General features: G+C 50.9%; 1 protein-coding gene across 1 annotated transcript in view; it reads left to right on the forward strand.

Moving 5' to 3' along the window:
• CLCN2 (chloride channel, voltage-sensitive 2) overlaps positions 1–21,406 on the forward strand; it is a 156,572-nt gene that overhangs the window by 124,921 nt on the left and 10,245 nt on the right. Inside the window, exons 17-20 of the mRNA XM_015426905.1 lie at positions 9,689–9,870; positions 10,935–11,040; positions 12,188–12,264; positions 17,580–17,618. Coding sequence (XP_015282391.1) covers positions 9,689–9,870; positions 10,935–11,040; positions 12,188–12,264; positions 17,580–17,618 — 404 coding nt within the window. The remainder of the gene's footprint in view (positions 1–9,688; positions 9,871–10,934; positions 11,041–12,187; positions 12,265–17,579; positions 17,619–21,406) is intronic.

Below are 21,406 nucleotides of genomic sequence, written 5' to 3' on the forward strand. Positions count from 1 at the left end.
CCCCCCTCCTTTTCTTTTTCGCTTGTACAAATAGAGGGTTAACCTCCTCGCCTTTTTCGCTGGGGGGGGGAAGCGTTTTTAGTTCTTTTTCTCTGCATTTTGACAACTCACAGTTAAGCCGATCTTTTCTTTTTCCCTTTTTTTCGGATGATCGTTTTATCACTCGGTGACGTCTGGTGGCTCCGCTAAACCCCGTGAAACGGGGTCGCTCACGCAGCAAGGTCCAGTTGGGCAGGGCATGGCGGAAGCCTCAGTCTCCGACCTCTCGGCCGAAAAAGAGACTCCCCCCTAGTGCGCCCTAAAGCACCCCGGATCCGAGCTCCTCTCTGCCTGAGGGGCTCGTTCGGGTCTCCGCTCGCGCGGATTCCCTCCTCCACCGCGGGCGGGCGAGGCGCCCTCGGGAGCGACCTGAGGATGCGTCCGTCATTCGCGGGAGCCAGACCGGAAGCCCGTCTTTAATGACTTTCTTAAAGGCACAGCCCCAGAGGAATTTCTCCTGTAAATGCTTTTATCAACCATTTAAAAAACATTTTTTTTAAAGGCATGCTCTCCTTTAAGCAGAGCGGGGTGCCGTAGTTGACTAATTCTCACACTGACTGAGGGGGTTGGAGTAGGTGACCTCTAGGATACCTTCTAACTCTGTGTCAAGGAACTTGTTGCCTTTAAGAAGAAGAAGAAGAAGAAGAAGAAGAAGAAGAAGAAGAGATTGGATTTATACCCCGTCCTTCACTACCCAAAGGTGTCTCAGAGCGGCTTACAAACTCTTTTCCCTTCCCCTTCCCACAACAGACACCCTGTGAGGTGGGTGGGTCGGCTGAGAGAACTCTGACACAAACTGCTCTTTTTCAAGGACAGCTGTGCCAGAGCTTGTGACCGACCCAAGGTCCCATCAGCAGGTGCAAGTGGAGGTGTGGGGAATCAAACCCGGTTCTCCCAGATTAGAGTCCGAGCACTTAACCACTACACCAAACTGGCTCTCCACTTTGAATTCTGCACAAAATGCACATGCCTGTCCTCAGTTTGGGAACATGCAAATTCTGCCACCAGACTGGGGATGCCCTCCCTTCAGCGGTTACAGAGGGGAGGTTTAATAATAATTAAAAAAAACCTTGCTGATCGTATATGTCGCTGCTGCATTGATGGAATTTAAACCTTAATGCATATTATATATGACTGCACGGCATGTAGGCACTTTCGTGATATTCTCCCACTCTCTACAACTACTCTATCCTCAACTAGTCAAAAGATGCAAGGTTACAGCTGAACTTGCCAAATTTGGCTGGTTAGCTCTAAGGACTAGAAAGCTCCTGGTGAAAGACGAATAGATGTAATTTGTTACAGGACTTAACAGGTTTAAGGAGCTACCGGGGGCCGGCCGAACTGCGCATGTCCGGGCATGCGCAGTTCGGATCTGGGCCGGGGTTGAGCCGGCGCAGGGAAGCGGCGGCGATCAAACGCCCCGGTTGCCGCGCCGCTTCCCTTTAAACCACCTAGATAGGTGGTTTAGTTTGGCGCGGCTTATCCCGGGAAAGGGACAGTTCGGCCACGGAAGCAAGACGCTTCCCAGATGTGGTGGTGTGATCGCGCCGGTTTGATCCGGCCCCGAACTGTCCCGCTCCCGGACCAAATAGCCGCGTGTGAACGGGACCAAATTTGGCTAGTTAGCTGTAAGGCCTAGACAGCTCCTAGTGAAAGGTGAATAGATGTAATTTGTTACAGGACCTAACGGGTTTTACATGCATGCTCTATCTGATATTCATTTTATATATTTCATTTATGCTTGTGGTTGTATGCATTTAGTTAGAGTTAGTTTGTTGTATTAGAGTGCTGGCTTTTTGCTGTGAATACATTTGTTGTTGTTGTTGCTTAATAGTCACCCTGCCCCCAGACGGAACAGAAATTTCTGCTAACCCAGACGAGGGTGGGGAGGGGTGCGGAGACGCTTTGGGGAATAGAGGGTTCCGAGAATCCACTCCAAACTCCTTGACCGAGAGGGACTGTCAAAGAGCAGCTCGGCACATGAACTGAGTAGACCGGCTTCCTTTGTTTCTGGAGATCCTTAAATAGTGCCGGTAAAGACTCGCCTAGATGCATCGTACAAAGGCGGGTTTATGGATTATTTCGTGGGAGCGCCACAGTGTCCGATTTAGACCCTCCTGGGCTTGACGCCTCTCTCGCAGAGCGGAGCTGAAATAATTGGCTTGTTTGCGACGCTGATCAATTTGGTGAGTCACCGGCAGGGCCGCTGATATAATTGGGCCTGGAATGCATCAAAGGCAGAACAATCAGCGGGATCTGCAACAGAGCCAAGCTCAAGACGCTTAGCGATTCACCTTCAGTCCCTGAGATCGCTGTTTTGAATGTATTTTTCGGTCTCCAAGACAGCAGCACAGAGCTCGAGGCCGGGAGAGCTGGGGGGGGGGGGTGTTCTGCACCCCCAGCCCCCTTCTCTGCCCCAGACCTTGATCACACATCAGCCTTGTGTGTGAGTGTATGGGGGGGGAGCTTAACCTTTTAGTTGCTGTGTTCTTGGCACATCTAGCTCTCAGCAGGAGTTCCGGAAAAGTGTTAGGTATTTTGTAATGCTGCAGCGCACAGAATATAGGGTTATGGTCAGACCAGTGATCCATCTAGTCCAGCATCCTGTCTCACACAGTTGCCAACCAGATGCTCTGGAGGGCCAAAAACAGGGCAGAGAGGCCGAGGCCTTCATAAGAACATCAGAAGAGCCCTGCTGGATCAGACCAGTGGTCCCTCTAGTCCAGCCTCCTGTCTCTCACAGTGACCTACCAGTTCCTCCGGAGGGCGAACAACAGGGCAGAGAGTCTGAAATCTTCCTAAGAACATCAGAAGAGCCCTGCTGGATCAGACCAGTGGTCCCTCCAGTCCAGCATCCTGTCTCACACAGTGGCCAGCCAGTTCCTCTGGAGGTCCAACAGCAGGCCACAGAGGCTGAGGCCTTCATAAGAACACCAGAAGAGCTCTGCTTGATCAGACCAGTGGTCCATGCAGTCCAGCCTCTTGTCTCACACAGTGGCCAACCGATTCCTCCAGAGGGCCAACAACAGGGCACAGAGGCCAAGGCCTTTCTCTGACGACTGCCTCTGGATGTTGAGGTTCCTTTAAGTCACTGTAGCTAGTAGCCACTGATGGACCTATCCCCCATGAATCTATCTAATCTCCTTTTAACAAGAATGTAAGAAGAGTTCTGCTGGATCAGACCAGTGGTCCATCCAGTCGAGCATCCTGTCTCACACGGTTACTCTGGAGGGCCAGTAAACAGGGCGTAGAGGCCAAGGCCTTCCCCTGATGTTGCCTCCTGGCACTGGCGTTCAGAGGTTGACTGTCTCTGGAAGTTCCCTTTCATCACCATGGCTAGTAGCCACCGATAGACCAGCCCTCCAGGCCGAATTGGTAGGAATCATCAGCTTAATCGTCAGCTTCAGCAGAATCCCAAGGCTCTGAGCGTAGCTTTTCTTCAATTTTCTAGTCCTCAGTGTCGCAGACCTATGCATATACATATTTAAGTCAGCATTCTCCCGCACCGGCCTTGTTATGCTCAAGGCTCCGTTGTCCATCCCCTCTGGAAATGAAGACTTCCAACCTCGTGCACTTTTCTCATGATAGCTGCTTGATTTCCACCAGGTCCGATGATGCTCGCCGGAGAGACGAACTGCGATCCTTTCTGGCCTCAGCGCTGGGTCTCTCAGACGCTAGTCCGACACTCTGTCCACGACTCTCCGTCGGCTCTCATTTATATGTCTTTCTAATTTCTGTTTCTTCGGTTTCTTTCCAAAGATCCCTTACCTCTGTTTTAGAGTAGCTGATTCTAAGCAGCAGCTCCCCTTTTATCTTTCTCAAAGTATCGGTTGGCCACCGCAGGATATAATTGCTTATCCGCTGCCTGATAAAGATTACACTGCGCCTTATCAAGATGTATTTGTTGGCAGTGGCATCAAAGAAAATACAAGCCAGGTGCGGGAGGGAATAGAGGCCCCCAAAATGCTGTTTTTATTTGAATGTAAGCGATGCCTCTAATAGGGATTAACGCACATGGTTTTGAATTTGGTTAAGTGTGTGTGTGTGTGTGTGTGTGTGTGTGTGTGTGTGTGTGTGTGAGAGAGAGAGAGAGAGAGAGAGAGAGAGAGAGAGAGAGAGAGAGAGAGTTTGGTGTAGTGGTTAAGTGCGCAGACTCCAATCCGGGAGAACCGGGTTTGATTCCCCACTCCTCCACTTGCACCTGCTGGATGACCTTGGGCAAGCCACAGTTCTGATAAGAGCTGTTCTTGAAAAAGAGCAGTTTCTGTCAAGAGCTCTCTCAGCCCCACCTACCTCACAGGGGGTCTGTTGTGGGGAGGGGAAAGGAAAGGTGTTTGTAAGCCGCTCTGAGACTCCTTTGGATAGTGAAGGGCGAGGTATAAATCCAGTCTCCTCCTCCTCCTTCTCCTCTTCCTCTTCTTCTTCTTGTGTGAAGTGCCATCAAGTCGTTTCTGACTTAGCGGCAATCCTATAAAATTAAGTCATCTGGACTTCCGGTTTATGGAGCAGCGATGGTGGACATTCTCCTCGAACCTCAAGTGACACCCCCACGGAGCCTTTGTGATAGGCTCCAGGCCAGAGGGCTTTTGTGGGGTAGCCTCTTCGATGGCATAATGCCGGAGAATTGAGGCTCCCCTCTGCCCTGACGGTCCAGACGCTGTGTGGCCTTCGGGCACTAGCTGGTTTGACCGGGACAAGCGCTGGAGATCAAGTGAAATGGTGTTTAAGTGAGCGAGGTTAGAGAAACTGACCGACAATAAACGTGAGTTCAGAATAAACCGGATCATTGTAAAAGCGGATTCCCCCCCCCCCCGGATAAAGGGGGGACCTCTTATGCGAATGAACTGATAAACGATACGAAGGGGGAGAGGGGAGGAAACACAACGAGTGTGTTTTCAGAGACTTACTTGACTACCGTCATCGTGGGGTGATTCTTTGAGCCGGGAAGAAGCGTTAGAAACTGTTAACAAATCAGAGGAAATGGCGGCTTAGCAAAGAAAGCTGAAAACGAAACCGACGGGCAGCCAGAGCCCAAAACCAGAAGAGGGAGCAGACGTCATTAAAATGCTAGCGGATATGCTCAAGCCGGTGATGGAGCAACTCGATGGTATTAACCAGCAATTGACCATGATGAATAAGAACTTTGCATCTCAGCAGTTCCAGCTGAAAGAAACGGAGAAGAAAGTGGAGCAGGCAACTGAGAAAATGAAAGAGATAGACACCACAAGTAAGAAATTGAAGAAAAGAATGGGAGAAGTTGAAACAAAGCAAAACTTCCAAGAAAGCCGTTTGCTGCAACTACAGATGGAAAAAGATAACATGATTCTCAGGTTCCAGGGAGTTCCTGAAGCAGAGAAGGAGGACCTGAGGAGGTTGCTTAGCGAGATCATCGCTCCAGCAATAGGCTTAACAGCGGATGAGTTGGTAAAAGAAATGGAGATGGCCTATAGGGCATACTTGAATTATATTAAAAAAGAACAGCCTGCCTGGAGAAATCGTGGTCAGATTCTCAAAAAGACAGACCAGAGATACTATCTTAAAAGCAACATCAGCAACTCCACTGAAAATGGGAAATATAACCATCAAAACCTTAAAAGATATTCCATTTGAAATTCGACAAAAGAGGGGAAATTATAAGGATTTAATTTATTTCCTTCAAACTAATGGAATTTCGTATCGGTGGGTGATTCCGGAGGGTGTCATCTTTAAGATCAACGATAAAAGAGAGAAGATAGACTCCACTTTCAAAGCTAAAGAATTTTTGCGGCGACAGTTGGGAACGAGGAAGAGTCCAAGGAGGAGGAAACGAAATCTAGTGACTCTGCCACCTCTGGAACGGAAGAGGACTCTGCTGCAGAAACGGGAGCAGGTGCTGCCAGAGTTGTATATGACTTTAGAGACAAAAAGCCGAAGTGAAGGCAGACGGACTTGGAAAATAGCCTTTTGAAGCAAAGAATAAGAAGATGATCAGAACGTATTCTCATAACAACTAACGTACTAACACATAAACACTGAAGCTGAGATAAAGAAGAACTCTACAGGTATATTGTGATACTAACACTGATGGTATTAACACTTACACTAACAGGGATAAGATCTCCTCCTCTTGGGGTTTTAGTATAGTGTGGTTATCTATTCTTTATCCCTAGATGTAGTTCCCTCCCTAACATTTTCTTTGTAGTTTTGTCGTTTATTGCAAAAATAAAAATATCCCTTTGGGGATTTTAAAAAAATTATAATAATTATGTCCTCCGAAATGTCCTGTCCTTCTCAGCCTTGCTCACAGGGCTTGCAGACTGAGCGGCCTGGTTTCCTCGGCTGAGGCTGCCATCACACACACTAAAAGATCCACTTAAAGTCCACTTTCCAACTGGATTCTGCCAGTTCACACAAGTAAAATCCAGTTGGAAAGTGCGTTGAAAGTGGTCTGAAAGTGAATTATTTACTGTGTGTGATTGTAGCCGGAGTCCATGCATCTCCTGTTGGGCCTTCCTCTTTCCTTCCTGCTGCCTTCCGCTTTTCCTAGCATGATTCTCTTTTCCACTGACTCTTGTCTTCTCATCACGGGACCAAATTACCATCACCTCAGTTTAGTCATTTCAGCTTCTACAGAGAGAGTTTGGGCTTGGTTTGATCAAGAATCGACTTATTTTTTTTTAAAAAAAGAATGGACTTATTTGTCCTTGGGTCAGTCACAAGTTCTCTCGGAGCTGTTCTCTCAGGAGCAGTCCCTGAAAGAGCTCTCTCACCCCCACCTACCTCTCAGGGTGTCTGTTGTGGGGAGGGGAAGGGGAAGCCGCTTTGAGACTCCGAGTGAAGGATGGGGTATAAATCCAATCCCTCCTCTTTCTCCTCCTCCTCCTCCTCCTCCTCCTCCTCCTCCTCCTCCAATGGGTACATTTCGTGCCACTCTTACGGATGTCCCCCTAAAAAACCCCAGCTGAAGCATATGAGCAACATGCTCTTCTCTCCTGACCTCCACCAGCCTTTCTCTCCCCTTTCCTTTGCTACCCCGCTACCAGTTTGGTGCAGTGGTTAAGTGCGCGGACTCTTATCTGGGAGGAGGAGGAGGAGATTGGATTTATACCCCGCCCTTCACTACCCAAAGGAGTCTCAGCGCAGCTTACAAACTCTTTTCCCTTCCCCTCCCCACAACAGACACCCTGTGAGGTGGGTGGGGCTGAGAGAGCTCTGACAGAAACTGCTCTTTTTCAAGGACAGCTGTGCCAGAGCTTGCGACTGACCCAAGGTCACATCAGCAGGTGCAAGTGGAGGAGTGGGGAATCAAACCCGGTTCTCCCAGATTAGAGTCCGCACACTTAACCACTACACCAAACTGGCTCTCCGGGTTTGATTCCCCACTCCTCCACTTGCAGCTGCTGGACGACCTTGGGCAAGCCATAGTTTTGACAAGAGCTGTCCTTGAAAGGGCAGTTGTCAAAAGAGCTCTCTCACCTACCTCACAGGATGTCTGTTGTGAGGAGGGGAAGGGAAAGGAGTTTGTAAGCCGCTCTGAGACTCTGAGTGAAGGGCGGGGTATAAATCCAATCTCCTCCTCTTCTTCTTCTTCTTCCTGTTCCTCCATGGGTGACAATGTTGTCATGTCTATTGCGGGGGGGGCATTGATCAGCCCCCCCTTGGCTTGGCTCTCATTGCGGCTTTCTGCCGGGCAGCTTCCCCGCTGTGACATCCCTCCTTTCCTCTGGCCGAACCTACCCTTTATGACTGTAGCAGCAACAGAAGATAACATTTTGTCACAGTGATTTGCAAAGGTCAAAGTAAGCTGCGACAGGCAGGGAAAACCTAGACACTCTCAGGCCTGGAGGGCGGAGACCCTCTTTCCTCTGCACCCTGTCGACCCTGGGCTCGTGTCCATTCATACAGTCATAGAATCACAGAGTTGGAAGGGACCTCCAGGGTCATCTAGTCCAACCCCCTTCCTCGTTAAAAATCTGAACTCGGCCCACCAAACGCAGCTCCCCAGGCATGCATTGCAGCCTTTGGATGCTTGGTCAGGCACCAGCCTCAAAGCTGTCTTGGACCCTGGGTGGGTGTTTGACTATGTCCTCCATTGATTTGGCTCTAAGACGAGGGCTGCCAACTCCAGGTTAGGAAATTCCTGGAGTTTTGGTGGTGGAGCCTGGGGAGGTCAAAATTTGGGGAAGGGTGGACCACTGGGTTGGGAAATAGCTGGAGGTTTTGGTGGTGGAGCCTGGGGAAGGCGGGGTTTGGGGAGGGGAGGGACCTCAGCAGAGTACGGTGCCACAGAGTCCACCCTCCAAAGCAGCCCTTTTCTCCAGGGGAACTGATCTCTGTTGCCCGGAGTATCAGCTGTAATAGCAGGATGTCTCCAGGCCCCACCTGGAGGTTGGCAACTTTAATGAGGCATGTGGTGAAAACTTTCGGCTGAGGTGAAGATGCAGTGAAGTGTCAAAAATTTGTGCATCCTGTTTATTCCATAAGTGTCGCACCCAAAAGCTACTCTAGATAGAGTTGCCAACTCCAGGTTGGGAGATTCCTGGATTCCTGGAGACTTAGGGGTGGAGCCTGGCAAAAAGGGGGTTGGGAAGGGGTGCGACATCAGCAGGGTACAAGGTCCCCAACCTCCAGGTGGGGACTGGAGATCTAGAATTTTAACTGACTAGCAGTAAAGCTCGTTGTAAAAGCAATACAACGAGCTCTAGAAAGATGTGAGGGTTTATCCCAGTGTCGCACACTCTCTGTATTTTTTTTAATGTATATGTCATTCTCCACTTCAGCCAGTTGTTCCTGCACTCCTCCTGTTTGTGCGTGCCTACATAGATCTGTCTGTGACTGTGTCTGTATTTCTGCTTTGCAGCATGCCTCAGGTTTTTGGCTTCCTGTTTTCTGTGTATCTGGTCCCATCCTCTATCTCTGCCTGTGTGTGTATCCACTGGCTTTTTTGAGATAACTTGGGCTGGTTCCCCCCCCCCACTTCCGCCACACTGACAGCTGTTTACTATTTTTCCGTTCTGGAAAGTGTTGCCTCAGCAAACTTGGCTTGGAGGCTAAAGACGGTCTGTTCACCAGAGCGAAGCAACCATCTTCTGAGGAAAGTTTTGGCGGGCGCTGCCTCTGTGGGCGGGACTCAGGCAATGCAGCCAGTGAATAGGGACAGCTTCTGAGTGACACATCATGGAGCCAACTGATTTAGGGGCATGTGGAATGTTCAGAAAGGGCCACCCCACTACTCAATTGGATATAAAGAGAGATTTCCAGACTTATTTATTTAAAACATTTATTCCACTTCTCTTGGGGACAATGGCTGCTTTGGAAGGTAGACTGCATGGCACTATACCCTACTGAGGTCCTACTGAGGTATTTCTGAACCTGAGGTTGGCAGCCCTTGTGGGGTATAATGCCAGAGAGCCCACCCTCCAAAGCTGCCATTTCCCCCCGGGGAACTGACCTCTGCGGCCTGGAGATTAATTGCAGTTCCAGGAGATTCCAGGCCCCACCTGGAGGTTGGCAATCTTGGCTCTCTTGCCTGTGGGTCAAGAGAGCCGAGTGTTTCAAAAATCCAAATTTCCCTTCACGGTATAAACGTCCCCAACTTCAGCCACATTTATTTTTAGAGCCAAACGCCTTTGCCCACGAGAACGACTCATTTCCCTCGCTGTCCACACAGAATCCATGATCCTTCTGGGGTCCATCGAGCGTGCCCAGATTGTGGCCCTCCTGAGCGAGCAGTTGAGCTTCACCCGGCGCCTGCAGTACATGCGGGAAAAGGCCCAGGCAGAGCGCAGAGCAGCTGAGAAGAGCCCGGAAAATGAGGGGCAGCCCCCGCCTGACACAGGAGTGCGCTTCCAGGTGAGGAGGATGAGGCCTAGAACAACCGTTGTCTGGAGGCCGGGATGTCAAGGGTGCGAGTTTGGAATAATCTGAAGAAGGAAGGAGAGGGGCTGGCTGGAGCAGCGGAGAAAGAACGAGTGGAAATGCAACCTTGACCTAAGCCACCTCTAGCCAGAGGGGGTAAAATCCAGCGGGTTGGATCCAAGCTTGTCAGATCTGGCCTGAGAGATTCCTGGAAATTTGTTGGCAGTGCCTATGGAGGGGGGAATTTGGGGTTTCTCCTATTTATTTAATTAATTAATTAATTTGTACCCCACCCTCACCGCAAAAGCAGGCTAGAATCTATGGTATACCATAGAGCCAGGGGTACAGCCACCCAAGAATCTTCACTTTGTGACTGAAGGTAAGCTGCGGCAGCCATTTTGTGGCCTGCCCAGCCTCCTGAAGCGGCCATTTTGTGGCAGCCATTTTGTGACTGGACCCAACATGATGTGTCAAAGCCCCAAAGGTGCCCACAGGCTCAAAAAGAAGAAGAAGAAGAAGAAGAGATTGGATTTATACCCCGCCCTTCACTACCCAAAGGTGTCTCAGAGTGGCTTACAAACTCCCTTCCCCTCCCCACAGCAGACACCCTGTGAGGTAGGTGGGGCTGAGAGAGCTCTGACAGAAAGTGCTCTTTTTTCAAGAACAGCCGTGCCAGAACTACGGCTTGCCCAAGGTCATCTAGCCAGGTGCGGGAGTGGGGAATCAAACCCGGTTCTCCCAGATTAGAGTCCGCGCACTTAACCACTACACCAAAACTGGCACTTAACCACTACACCAAAAAGGGCTGGGGACCCCTGCCGTATATTATTTTCTAAAACAGGAAAGGAAATATTTCAGAAACATGATAGGGCCCTCTGAGATGATAAAAAGGGGGCTCTCTCCAGTTTTAGATCGACATCTCACGCGGCCGTCACAGCCATTTAACATGCACTTAGGAGGTACTAGTTGATAAACGGGAAACCCTGCATTCCGTCATTGGGTCTAAGTCAGCTTGTCCTGTACATAGCCTCATCCCTCTTTGTTTCTGTTCAACCCAGATCAGCACGGAGGAATCCTCATTTGTCCCGCCGCGAAGCGAGGCCCGGAAACCTCTCAAGCCGGCTCTGAAACGAACCTCCAGCAGCTTATCTGAGAGCCCTACGAGTGAGTCTATTGACCCCTTTCCCCCCTCTTGGCCCTTCAGACGACGCCCGACCAGGGCTGTATTGATATATAACACAGAGCTGGAAGGGACTCCAAGGGTCGCCTAGTCCAACCCCATGCCCAATAGAGGAAATCCACAGCTATTCAGCCCTCCCCCCCCCCCGTGATCCCTGCCCAATGCCCAGACGTCGCAATAAATGGCAGATCAGCCAAGTCGCAGACGGTCATGATGCGCAAACACAGTCCATAAAGCAAACAGGGTTTCTCAGATGGCCCCTGTCACGGCTCAGGTGGGGTGTCACCTGACTCTGCCACCACCCTGGATTTAGGATCCCTTGAGAAGGCCCAGAGTGCCCTCCCAAGACCTTCAGACCTCCCTTTTGGCAGAATAATAGGTGTGAGGACCAGGCAGAGTAAACAACAAGGAAAAGGTTTACTTTATAGGAGGTCAAACAAACAAGGTGCAGGAATAATAACAGTAAGGCGGTGAAAAGAAAAGGAATCAAATGCCCTAACACATCTAAACTTACTGTCCCTAGCTCACGGTTTCAAGTGGGCCTCAGTCTGCTCACCCTTCCTCTCAGGATGAGGGTCTCTTCCCTGCAGCAGCCTTCCTTCTGGCTCTGCCCTCTTGGAAGAAAGAACAGCTTCTCCTCTTGCACCAGTTCTTTTATTATTATAAGTTCCCTTTCTCTGTGATTGGTTCATTTTGGCTCCAAAACCTCTCAGGGGCTTCTGGGAGTTGTAGGCGCGGCCTCCCACCACTACACAGGCTTCCTGGGCCTGTTAGGCCCTACTGGCACAGCCCAGATCATGACAGCCCTAAACCCCACAATTTCTCCTCCATTTGGTACCCACGGCTTGCACCAATTGTGGTTTACTGGGATGGCTTGATTCCCAAATCACGGTTTGTTGAGGAGCAGCGCCCTTTTGCGGCTCTCTGGCCACAGGAACAGAAGTGTGGGGATTATCGTTCCTCTTGCCAAGAGAAGGCGAGCAGCAGAGACAGCAGGGTTTATGCGCAAACCGGAGTTTGTTACCTGAGTCTGGAAGGCTAACAAAGGTTTGTCGCACAAAGCCACCCTTCTGAGCAAACTTTGGTTTGTTGCAATGTCTGAATACTCTTTGTGTCTCTCTTTGTGGACAGCCGGGACCGTGGACCCACCAGGCATCGCCCTGCGGAGTCTCTTCTGCGGCAACTCCACGACAGCAGAGCCAAATGAGGTGAGGCCTCCTTTCGTTTCTTCCCACCCCATCCCGCCCCACGCAGCCGGGGACGTTCCCCGGGGCCAAGGCTCTCTGGCGCCCCATTTGCTCCTCACTGTTTCGGTGAGCACACATCTCCCATAATGCTCTCTTCCTTATTGGTTTTTTTTTTTCCTTCCTGGTTAAAACTTTTTCTTTATAAAAAAAAAAAAAGGAAGAGAATTCGGGCCAAACGGAAAAGCGCAAGTCGAAGCGCGTCCGCATTTCCGTGGCGGTAAGTGTGGGCCGCGCCACGTCCGCTCCACTCCTGCCGAACAATCACAGGGCAGGAAACTCAAATCTGTCCGTTGAGGCCGAGGACTGTGTTGAAGGTTTGTACGGTGCCCTGGGCCTTGGCGCCTGAACCAACCCAGGATAGTTTGGTTCCAAAGACAGAAAATCCAAATGAGGGAGTCCTCCCGCGCAGGCCCACACAGTGTTAAATTGGCTTGGAATTGTCCTTTTGGGGCAGCCTTCATTGACATGAACGGGAGTCGTGCGAGAGTCTTCAGAAGAGCCGGATTCGAATCCAAGCTAGTCCCGGTCAAATCTCAGAAGCCAAACTGGGTTGGCCCTAGATCAAGCTGGGTCGCCGCATTAGTCTGTCTGTAGGAGCAGGTCGGTAGTTCAGCAGTTCGAGACCCGGGTTGCCGCATGACGGAAGACGCTGTCCGAAGACGTTTCCGTGGTCATGTGGCCGGCATGACTAAACACCAAGGTGCGCGGAACGCTGTTACCTTCCCACTGAAGTGGTACCTATCTACTTGCAATTTCTTGCTTTCGAACTGCTAGGTTGGCAGGAGCTGGAACTAGAGACGGGAGCTCACTCCGTCATGCAGCACCCAGGTCTTGAACTGCTGAACTACTGACCTTCCACAGCCTGCAGTTCAACGTCTTAACCACTTGAGCCACAGATTCATACTTCTAAATGTCAGGTGGCAGCAGAGGGATGACGGCGGGGGCATTCGCCTCCTTGCTTTTCTCCTGATTTTCCCAGAAGCCTCTGCTTGGGTCACTGCTGGCAACGGAAGGCCAGCGTCGTGCTACTGATCCAGCAGAACCGCCTTTGGGGGAAAGCGAGAGGCAGTTTTGGCCTGGGAGATGGCGCTCCCTCTAAGCCGTGGTGTCTTCTGTGAGCAAAAATCCCACTTTGTGAGCTGCCGGCATTAAAGTTGTGAGCAGGTGATTTGGCCACTGGATCAATCAGTTTGCTCTGGAGCCCCATCCTTCCTGAGCTAAGATGAAAATGTGTGAGCCGGGGGCTAAAAAGACTGTGAGCTAGCTCACACCGACTCAGCTTAGAGGGAACACTGCTGCGAGAGCATCCTGAGGTTCTCCAGTGAGCACTGAAATGGTGGACAGAGACTGTAATGGCTTCCTGTTGAGGTTGCCAGGACCCTTCTAGCAACTGACGTGGGGGGGGGATTTACCAGGTTGGGAGCGAGGCCCAGGCGACATGGCCGGGAACGTCAGTTCCGTTGGGCACTGGAAGTGCCATCATCACACTGTAGCGTCGTGGCAGCGCTGTGGTATTTGGGCAAAAGCTCTCTGTGGCTTCTACCATAGAGCTTTTGCCCAAATGCCAGAGTGTCACTGTGACATCGATGATGTCACTTCCGGTGCATGTCGTAAGTGACGTCGCCCGGTGAAGTGACCAGGGCCTCCCTCCTGCTCCTGGTAAGTCCCTCCCCCAGCCAACCAGCTGATCAGCAGCAAGGGGGCGGGGCCTGGGGGGATCCCCCACCTCCAGCAGGTGGCCAGCAACCCCACACAACCCCCAAAGGTGCCATGGGTGGGGCACCCTCCAGACCTTCAGCACCATTCGGCCTCACGTTTGATTCTTCTTCTTTCTTTAGCGGGAGCCAACAAAATACCCTTCCCCTTCGGATGAACTAACCAATCACCAAGTGATCTCTTTCGGAACAGCCAATCAGAAACCTTTGTCTCCTACACCCCTGCCTCTGGTCCTCGTTTCCCCAGCTAATTTCGCTCCTCGTAGTGAAAACCTGCCCCGGGCGTTTAGTTTCCTTGTTTTCTCTGTCCGCATCGAGGAAGTTGGGGATTTGGCTGAGGTGGAAACTGTCCCGGTGATTTCCTCCCACGACTTTCAGTGGGTTTTCTGTCGGAGGCTGATTCCACACAGAGGTTCCTCTCCATTCCGGCAACCCCAGGTTGCCAAAGCTTCCACTGTTTTTAAATGATCGTATGTGAAGCATCGAGGTATGATTGTCTATTCAGACCGGCAGCGGCTCTCCAGGGTCTCAGGCTGAGGTCTTTCACATCACCTACTGCCAGATCCTTCCAACGGGAGATGCCGGGGATTGAACCGGCGACCTTCTGCCTGCCAAACAGAGGCTCTTCCACTGAGCCACGGCCCCGCCCTCTTGTTAAATGGGAGGAAAACTGCTTTCTCTGCATTTTTACAGTGGACTGACTTGGTGTTCTTGCTGACACCATTGAAACGGTATTTTTTGTTTAGGGGGAATCAGGGCAAATAGTATCCCTCATGGATCAAGGGGGGATCAGGGCAAATAGTATCCCTCATGGATCAAGGGGGGATCAGGGCAAATAGTATCCCTCATGGATCAAGGGGGGATCAGGGCAAATAGTATCCCTCATGGATCAAGGGGGGATCAGGAATAGTATCCCTCATGGATCAAGGGGGAATCAGGGCAAATAGTATCCCTCATGGATCAAGGGGGGATCAGGGCAAATAATATCCCTCATGGATCAAGGGGGGATCAGGGCAAATAGTATCCCTCATGGATCCCCCCCCCCGGTTCTGCCAGTTAAGATTTGAAAAGTCCCTGAAGTTGTCTCTCTCCTTCCCCCAAGTGGTGGGGGGGAGGTCTTGTCAATGCAGATGACCACGGTTCTCTCCCTGACCGAAAGAATTTCAATCTAATTTCAATTTCAATCTAATTTATCGCGGCAAGAGCCAGTAAAAAAGAATCCTAGTATTCCGGAGCGGCCTTTGCACCAAAAAGTATTTTAAAACGTGGGCAAATTATAGCTAAGAACGGTGGGAAACAGACCGCCAGATGACCTTCTGCAGTGTGGAATCTCTGCCACGAGTGCGAATTGCGCGACGACTGCAGTTGCCACGTGACCCCCACGGGGTAAAAAAAAAACCCTTTGTGTGGAATCAGCCCTAGTTTGGTTTCTCATGTTCCTTTCCCCCCAACCCATGATTCAAGAGAAATCTCTCTGTTGTTCGTGTTTCATTAAGAATTGGTGTCGTGAAATGGGTTTTGCTTCCAAGACGATGGAAATATTGTTCAATTTTTTACATTATTTTTAGTCCGCCTTTCTCACTTGGGCTTAAGGCGGATTAAACGTGGGATGTTCGACGAACGGTGTAATAGAGCGGCAGAACCAAACGGAAGTCTAAAAACCAAACAGAAACCAAGAATAAGTTTTAGTGTGACACAGGGACCTTTTTGTAGAAAAAGCCCAGCAGGAACTCATTAGCATAATAGGCCTCACCCAACAGCAGAAACTCATTAGCATAGTAGGCCACACCCCTGACAGCACAGCTCATTAGGCCGCACCCCCATGTTACCAGAAGTGTGGTCATCCAGTCACACCCACCTTTTGCTTGTTATTCTGTGTTTGTTGTCAAAACCCAGTGCTTTTTTGTAGCAGGAACTCCTTTGCATGTTAGGCCACACACCCCTAATGTAGCCAATCCGAATGAGTTTCTGCTGTTGGGTGTGGCCTATTATGCTAATGAGTTCCTGCTGGGCGTGGCCAACTCAGGAGCCAGCCGGAACTCCGTTCCTGTGCGTTCCTGCCCAAAAATAGCCCTGGTGTGACATATTGAAGGATGTAAAAATTACATAGTAGGATCCTGGTTTCAGCAAGCTAAACACAGGAGAGTAGACCACAGTCCCTAATCATTTACCCAAGTAACTGGGTTGGAGCACCTTCCCTCCGAGGAAAGGCTGAACAGGCTGGGAGTTTTCAGTTTAGAAAAGAGACAACTAAGGAGGGACGTGATAGAGGTTTATAAAACGATACATGGGGTGGAGAGAGTTGACCAAGAGAAAATTTTTCTCCCTCTCCTGAAATACTAGAACTTGGGGGCACCCAGTGAAGCTGATGTGCAGTAGGTTCGGGACAGGCAAAAGGAAGTACCACTTTACACAGAGAGTGGTTGAAATATGGGATTCATTGCCCACGGCCGTTGTCCTGATCCAGCATGGCTTCAGTTATGTCCTTATATGGAGCAGAGGCCCATCGGTGGCTATTAGCCACCAGGTATAGATGGAACACTCTGTCTGGGGCAACGATGCTCTGTATGCTTGGTGCTTGGGGGGCAACAGTGGGAGGGCTTCTGGAGTTCTGGCCCTGCTGGTGGACCTCCTGATGGCACCTGGGTTTTGGCCACTGTGTGGGCACAGAGTGTTGGACTGGATGGGCCATTGGCCTGATACAGCATTTTTCTTGTGTGTGCATGTGTGTGTGTGTGTGTGAAGTGTCATCAAATTGCTCCCAACTTAGAGCGACCCTACGAGTGAATGACCTCCACACACACAAGACAGATGCTGTGTGGAAACAGCGCAGCAGACAGAGGCACTCTTCAGAGAGCCAGGATTGGCTGCAGCCCCTAGTGGGAGCATTCACTCCATGGGCAATCTGCTTCTCCATAGTACCTTACGGTGCTTGAGATCCAGCCCAATGACCTCAACCCCGCGACCCAGACAAGCTTAGTCAAAAAGCTGCCCTTGGAAAACCTGAACCAAAAACCACCTCTTTACCAGCATCCGGGGGGAACGAACTTCCCAATGTGCAACTGCAGGAATGTGGCCCATGATGCATCTCACATACCTATTTTCCAAGCTGGAGTAAATTGCCCAGAGACCAGAGTTTGGTCCAGGAGAGTGTGTATACCAACTCCTGCCGCAGGAGGGCGCTTTGGGGCAATCTATAGCCACCAAGCAGCCCTCAGCAAAGTGTAAATGACCAGGTAGTGCCCTTGACTAAGGAAGTAACGTGTAAACAGAACCAAAGCGTGTACGAGAGACACCCATCGACCTTTCCGTTGCCCTCAAACCCGGAGCACACCGGCCCTCTTTTCCTTCCCGGTCTCCTGCTTGTTTCAGATGCACAGCATTCTCTGCTTCCCATTTTGTAATAATGGGTGAATCAGACTCTACCTTTTTTTGGCACAGGCTGGAGGCATACTCTCTGCTCCTTCTCCATCTGTCACGTTTTTCTTTCGGTCAACTCCCCCCCCCCCCAACCCTCCCCACACAGGTGCGGAAATCACATCCCCTCTCTTTCTCTTGCAGGAGGAATTCGAAGTGATCAGCGAAATGACCCCGGCAGAGGTGAGCGTCCATCCCGCACAGAATCGGGGGGGGGGATTGTCTTCTGGTGGCGATGGGACATACTGCGGAGAGTAACATCAGCCTGCACAGCATTGTGGTTAGAGTGTCAGACAAGGATCTGGGAGACCCGGGTTCGAATCCCCACTTTGCCATGGAAGCTTGCGGGGTGGCCTTGGGCCAGTTACCTACTCTCGGCCTAACCTACCTTGCAGGGTTGTTTTGAGGCTATAACGGAGGAGAGGAGAATGATGTAAGGGTCCACACTGGAAGGAAAGGCAGGGTCTAAATGATGGAGAGGCAGTTTGGTGTGGTGGTTAGGAGCGCGGACTCTAATCTGGGAGGACCAGGTTTGATTCCCCACTCTTCCACGTGTAGCCATCTGGGTGACCTTGGGTCAGTCACAAGTTCTCTCGGCGCTGTTCTTGAAAGGGCAGTTCTTGAGAGAGCTTTCTCAGCCCCACCCACCTCACAGGGTATCTGTTGTGGGGAGAGGAAGGGGAGGTGATTGTAAGCCACTCTGAGACTCCGAGTGAAGGGCGGGGTATACATCCAATCTCCTCCTCTTCCTCCTCCTCCTCCTTTAAATAAGAACATAACAGTAGCCGTGTTGGATCAGGCCAGTGGTCCATCTAGTCCAGCCACCTGCTTTGAACAGTGGCGACTCAAGTGCCAGGGAAAGAAGGCGGCATCTGATCTCGTCAGATCTTGGACGCTGAGCAGAGTCAGTACTGTTGGGTTAAAGGTAAAAAAATATGTTATTTGCCTTGGAAGCAAATGCTTCTTCGCTGTATCCCTGATTCTCCGTGTTTCCCGGCTAAGGGGGAAATGCTGTCCAAACCAATTACAAAGGTGATCTGACTCCGATGGTAACGAGAGAAAGAAATTTTACTTGCAAAAATGGAAGCCCGTCTTTTATGACATATTCACGTAGGAACAAAGTTTCGAGTTCAGTGGCACCTTTAAGACCAAGAAAGTTGTCCTGACCTGGGTAGCCCAGGCAAGCCTAAGCTCATCAGATCTTGGAAGCTAAGCAGGGCCGACCCTGCCAAGTACTTGGATGGGAGACCTCCTTGGAATACCAGGGCTGAGAGGTTAGAGGCAGGCAATCAAGTCACTTCTCTGAATGTCCTCCGTGCCCCAGGAGGAGTCGCCAAAGGTCACCATGACTTCCAGGCACGGGCACATGCACACACATGCACAAAATGCAAAAATTAAAAAAAATTTGGAACGTGCGCAAAACCTTGTGTGCAGGAAGAGCTTCCGTGTCCCTTTCCACCTATTGTTGATGAGGCCGTCCAAGGGAGGACGGGAAGCGGCCGGTCCCCCCTCTGTCGTGCCCAAGTCCGGGTTCCAACCGAAGTCCCTGCCTGCCGACTCTGCTGGTGAGCGGAGCAGAGGGAAAAGGAGCAAGGTGCACGGTTGAGAGTTTTATTGGATCGTCTAGATCAGTGGTGGCGAACCTATGGCACGGGGACCAGAGGTGGCACTCAGAGCCCTCTCTGCCATCGCCCCAGCCAGGCCCAGACCATCATTAAAGTGTCGAATTCTCTGCCAAATAATTTTAAGGAAATGAAAGCATTTGGGATTGCTTTCCTTACTTTGTTGGGATCATCTTAAGTTAATGTATGAGTTGTTTTTTCTAAAGTAGAACCTTAGTATTCTGGTTAAATTGCCGCGTTGGCACTCTGCGATAAATAAGTGGGTTTTGGGTCGCAGTTTGGGCACTCGGTCTCTAAAAGGTTCGCCATCACTGGTCTAGATCCTTGCGTCTTTCACTAAATGCTCTCTCAGGGGATCTTGCTTCCTCAGGGGAGCAACGGGAACACGCTTTGTCAAGGAGGGAGCGAGAGAAGCTTTTATACAAGATCCCCTGGCGAAGCATTTGGCGAAACGCGCAGGGATCCAAAATGCTTTCATTTACTTAAAAGGCAGGGTATAAATAATGGAGAGGCAGTTTGGTGTAGTGGTTAGGAGCGCGGACTCTAATCTGGGAGGACCGGGTTTGATTCCCCACTCTTCCACGTGTAGCCATCTGGGTGACCTTGGGTCAGTCACAAGTCCTCTCGGAGCTGTTCTTAAAAGGGCAGTTCTTGAGAGAGCTCTCTCAGCCCCACCTACCTCACAGGGTGTCTGTTGTGGGGAGAGGAAGGGAAGGTGATTGTAAGCCGCTCTGAGACTCCCGAGTGAAGGGCGGGGTATACATCCAATCTCCTCCTCTTCCTCCTCCTCCTCCTTTAAATAAGAACATAACAGTAGCCGTGTTGGATCAGGCCAGTGGTCCATCTAGTCTCAGCCTCGCACCTTGTGCCCTACCTCCTTCTCGAGAGTAGCAGTGAGAAAGCAGGAACACACACACACACACCCCATCGCGCCTGGATCTGCTCAGCAGAAATCCCCCTGCCGCACCGCCAAGGGAAATGTCTGTTGGATTTTTATGTTGTTTGGATTGGATTCTTACCCCCGCGATTCGCTCTGGGACCAATCTCGGCTGGAGAGCAGGATGGAACAAATGAATTTTGGATGTGGCAGGGCACGGCGAGCGGAGGTCAGTGCCTGGCGCGTCTTCTCTCCAGGGATTCAGGGAGGCCGCTTCCAGCCTTTGTCTTCTGCCGTCTCCTTTTCGACGGAGAAATGGATCAGTGGATGAAAACGTGCCGGTCGCGTCTCGGCCGACTCGTGTCGCCTCCGACCAGACAAACACGGCTCCCCGTCTTGATCTTATTCTGTGCACAGCCTGTCCACGAGGCCACGTTTCTGCAGAACAGGAACCCAGGAAGATGGGGAGAAGGCCCTGTCATTCCCGTAGACTATTCAGGGAAGGGTTGGTGCCAGTCCTGTTGAGTGGCGGTTGACAGTGCCTTATGGCAACTCCTTGGGGATTCAAGGCAAGAGACGTTCAGAGGTGGCTTGCCGTTGCCTGCCTCTGCATAGCAACCCTGGGCTTCCTTGGTGGTCTCCCACCCAAGTACTAACCGAGGCCGACCCTGCTTAGCTTCCAATATTTGTACTTTTATAATATACATCGTTAGCTTAGCCCTTTGGTTCGCAGTCTTATCTTGGGTTGAGTTTCTTCCCCCCCCCCTTTCCCCCCAGCATTTGTATGGGCTGCCTGCCTCAATGACTGAGAGCTGGTGGGGGACTTTGTTGTTTCACAAACGATATTGGATTAGAGGTGTTGCGTGCATAAAATAATAAAATATCTATGGACCGAGCAGTCTAATTCTTAAAGATGGCTAATGCAAAAGTTCAGACCAGTTAGGCACTCTTGTTAGGCCAACAGTGATTAATTCACATGTGGAGTTCACTGCCCCAGGAAGTGGTGGCAGCTACGGGCATAGACAGCTTCAAGAGGGGATGGGATAGACATTGGAAGCAGAGGACCATCAGTGGCTATTAGCCACAAGCTATAGATGGGACACTCTGTCTGGGGCAAGTGATGCTCTGTATTCTTGGTGCTTGGGGGGCAACAGTGGGAGGGCTTCTGCAGTTCTGGCCCCGCTGATGGACCTCCTGATGGCACCTGGGTTTTGGCCATTGTGTGACACAGAGTGCTGGACTGGATGGGCCACTGGCCTGATCCAACATGGCTTCTCTGATGTTTTTATATGGAGCAGAGGTCCATCAGTAGCTATTAGCCACAAGGTATAGGTGGAGCTGCAGTGGCTCAAGTGGTTAAGATGCTGAACTGCAGGCTGTGGAAGGTCGGTAGTTCAGCAGTTCGAGACCCGGGTGCCGCATGACGGAGTGAGCTCCCGTCTCTAGTTCCAGCTCCTGCCAACCTAGCAGTT

This window comes from Gekko japonicus, unplaced genomic scaffold (assembly GCF_001447785.1).
Source record: "Gekko japonicus isolate JY-2015 unplaced genomic scaffold, Gekko_japonicus_V1.1 scaffold238, whole genome shotgun sequence".
Taxonomy (NCBI): Eukaryota; Metazoa; Chordata; class Lepidosauria; order Squamata; family Gekkonidae; genus Gekko; species Gekko japonicus.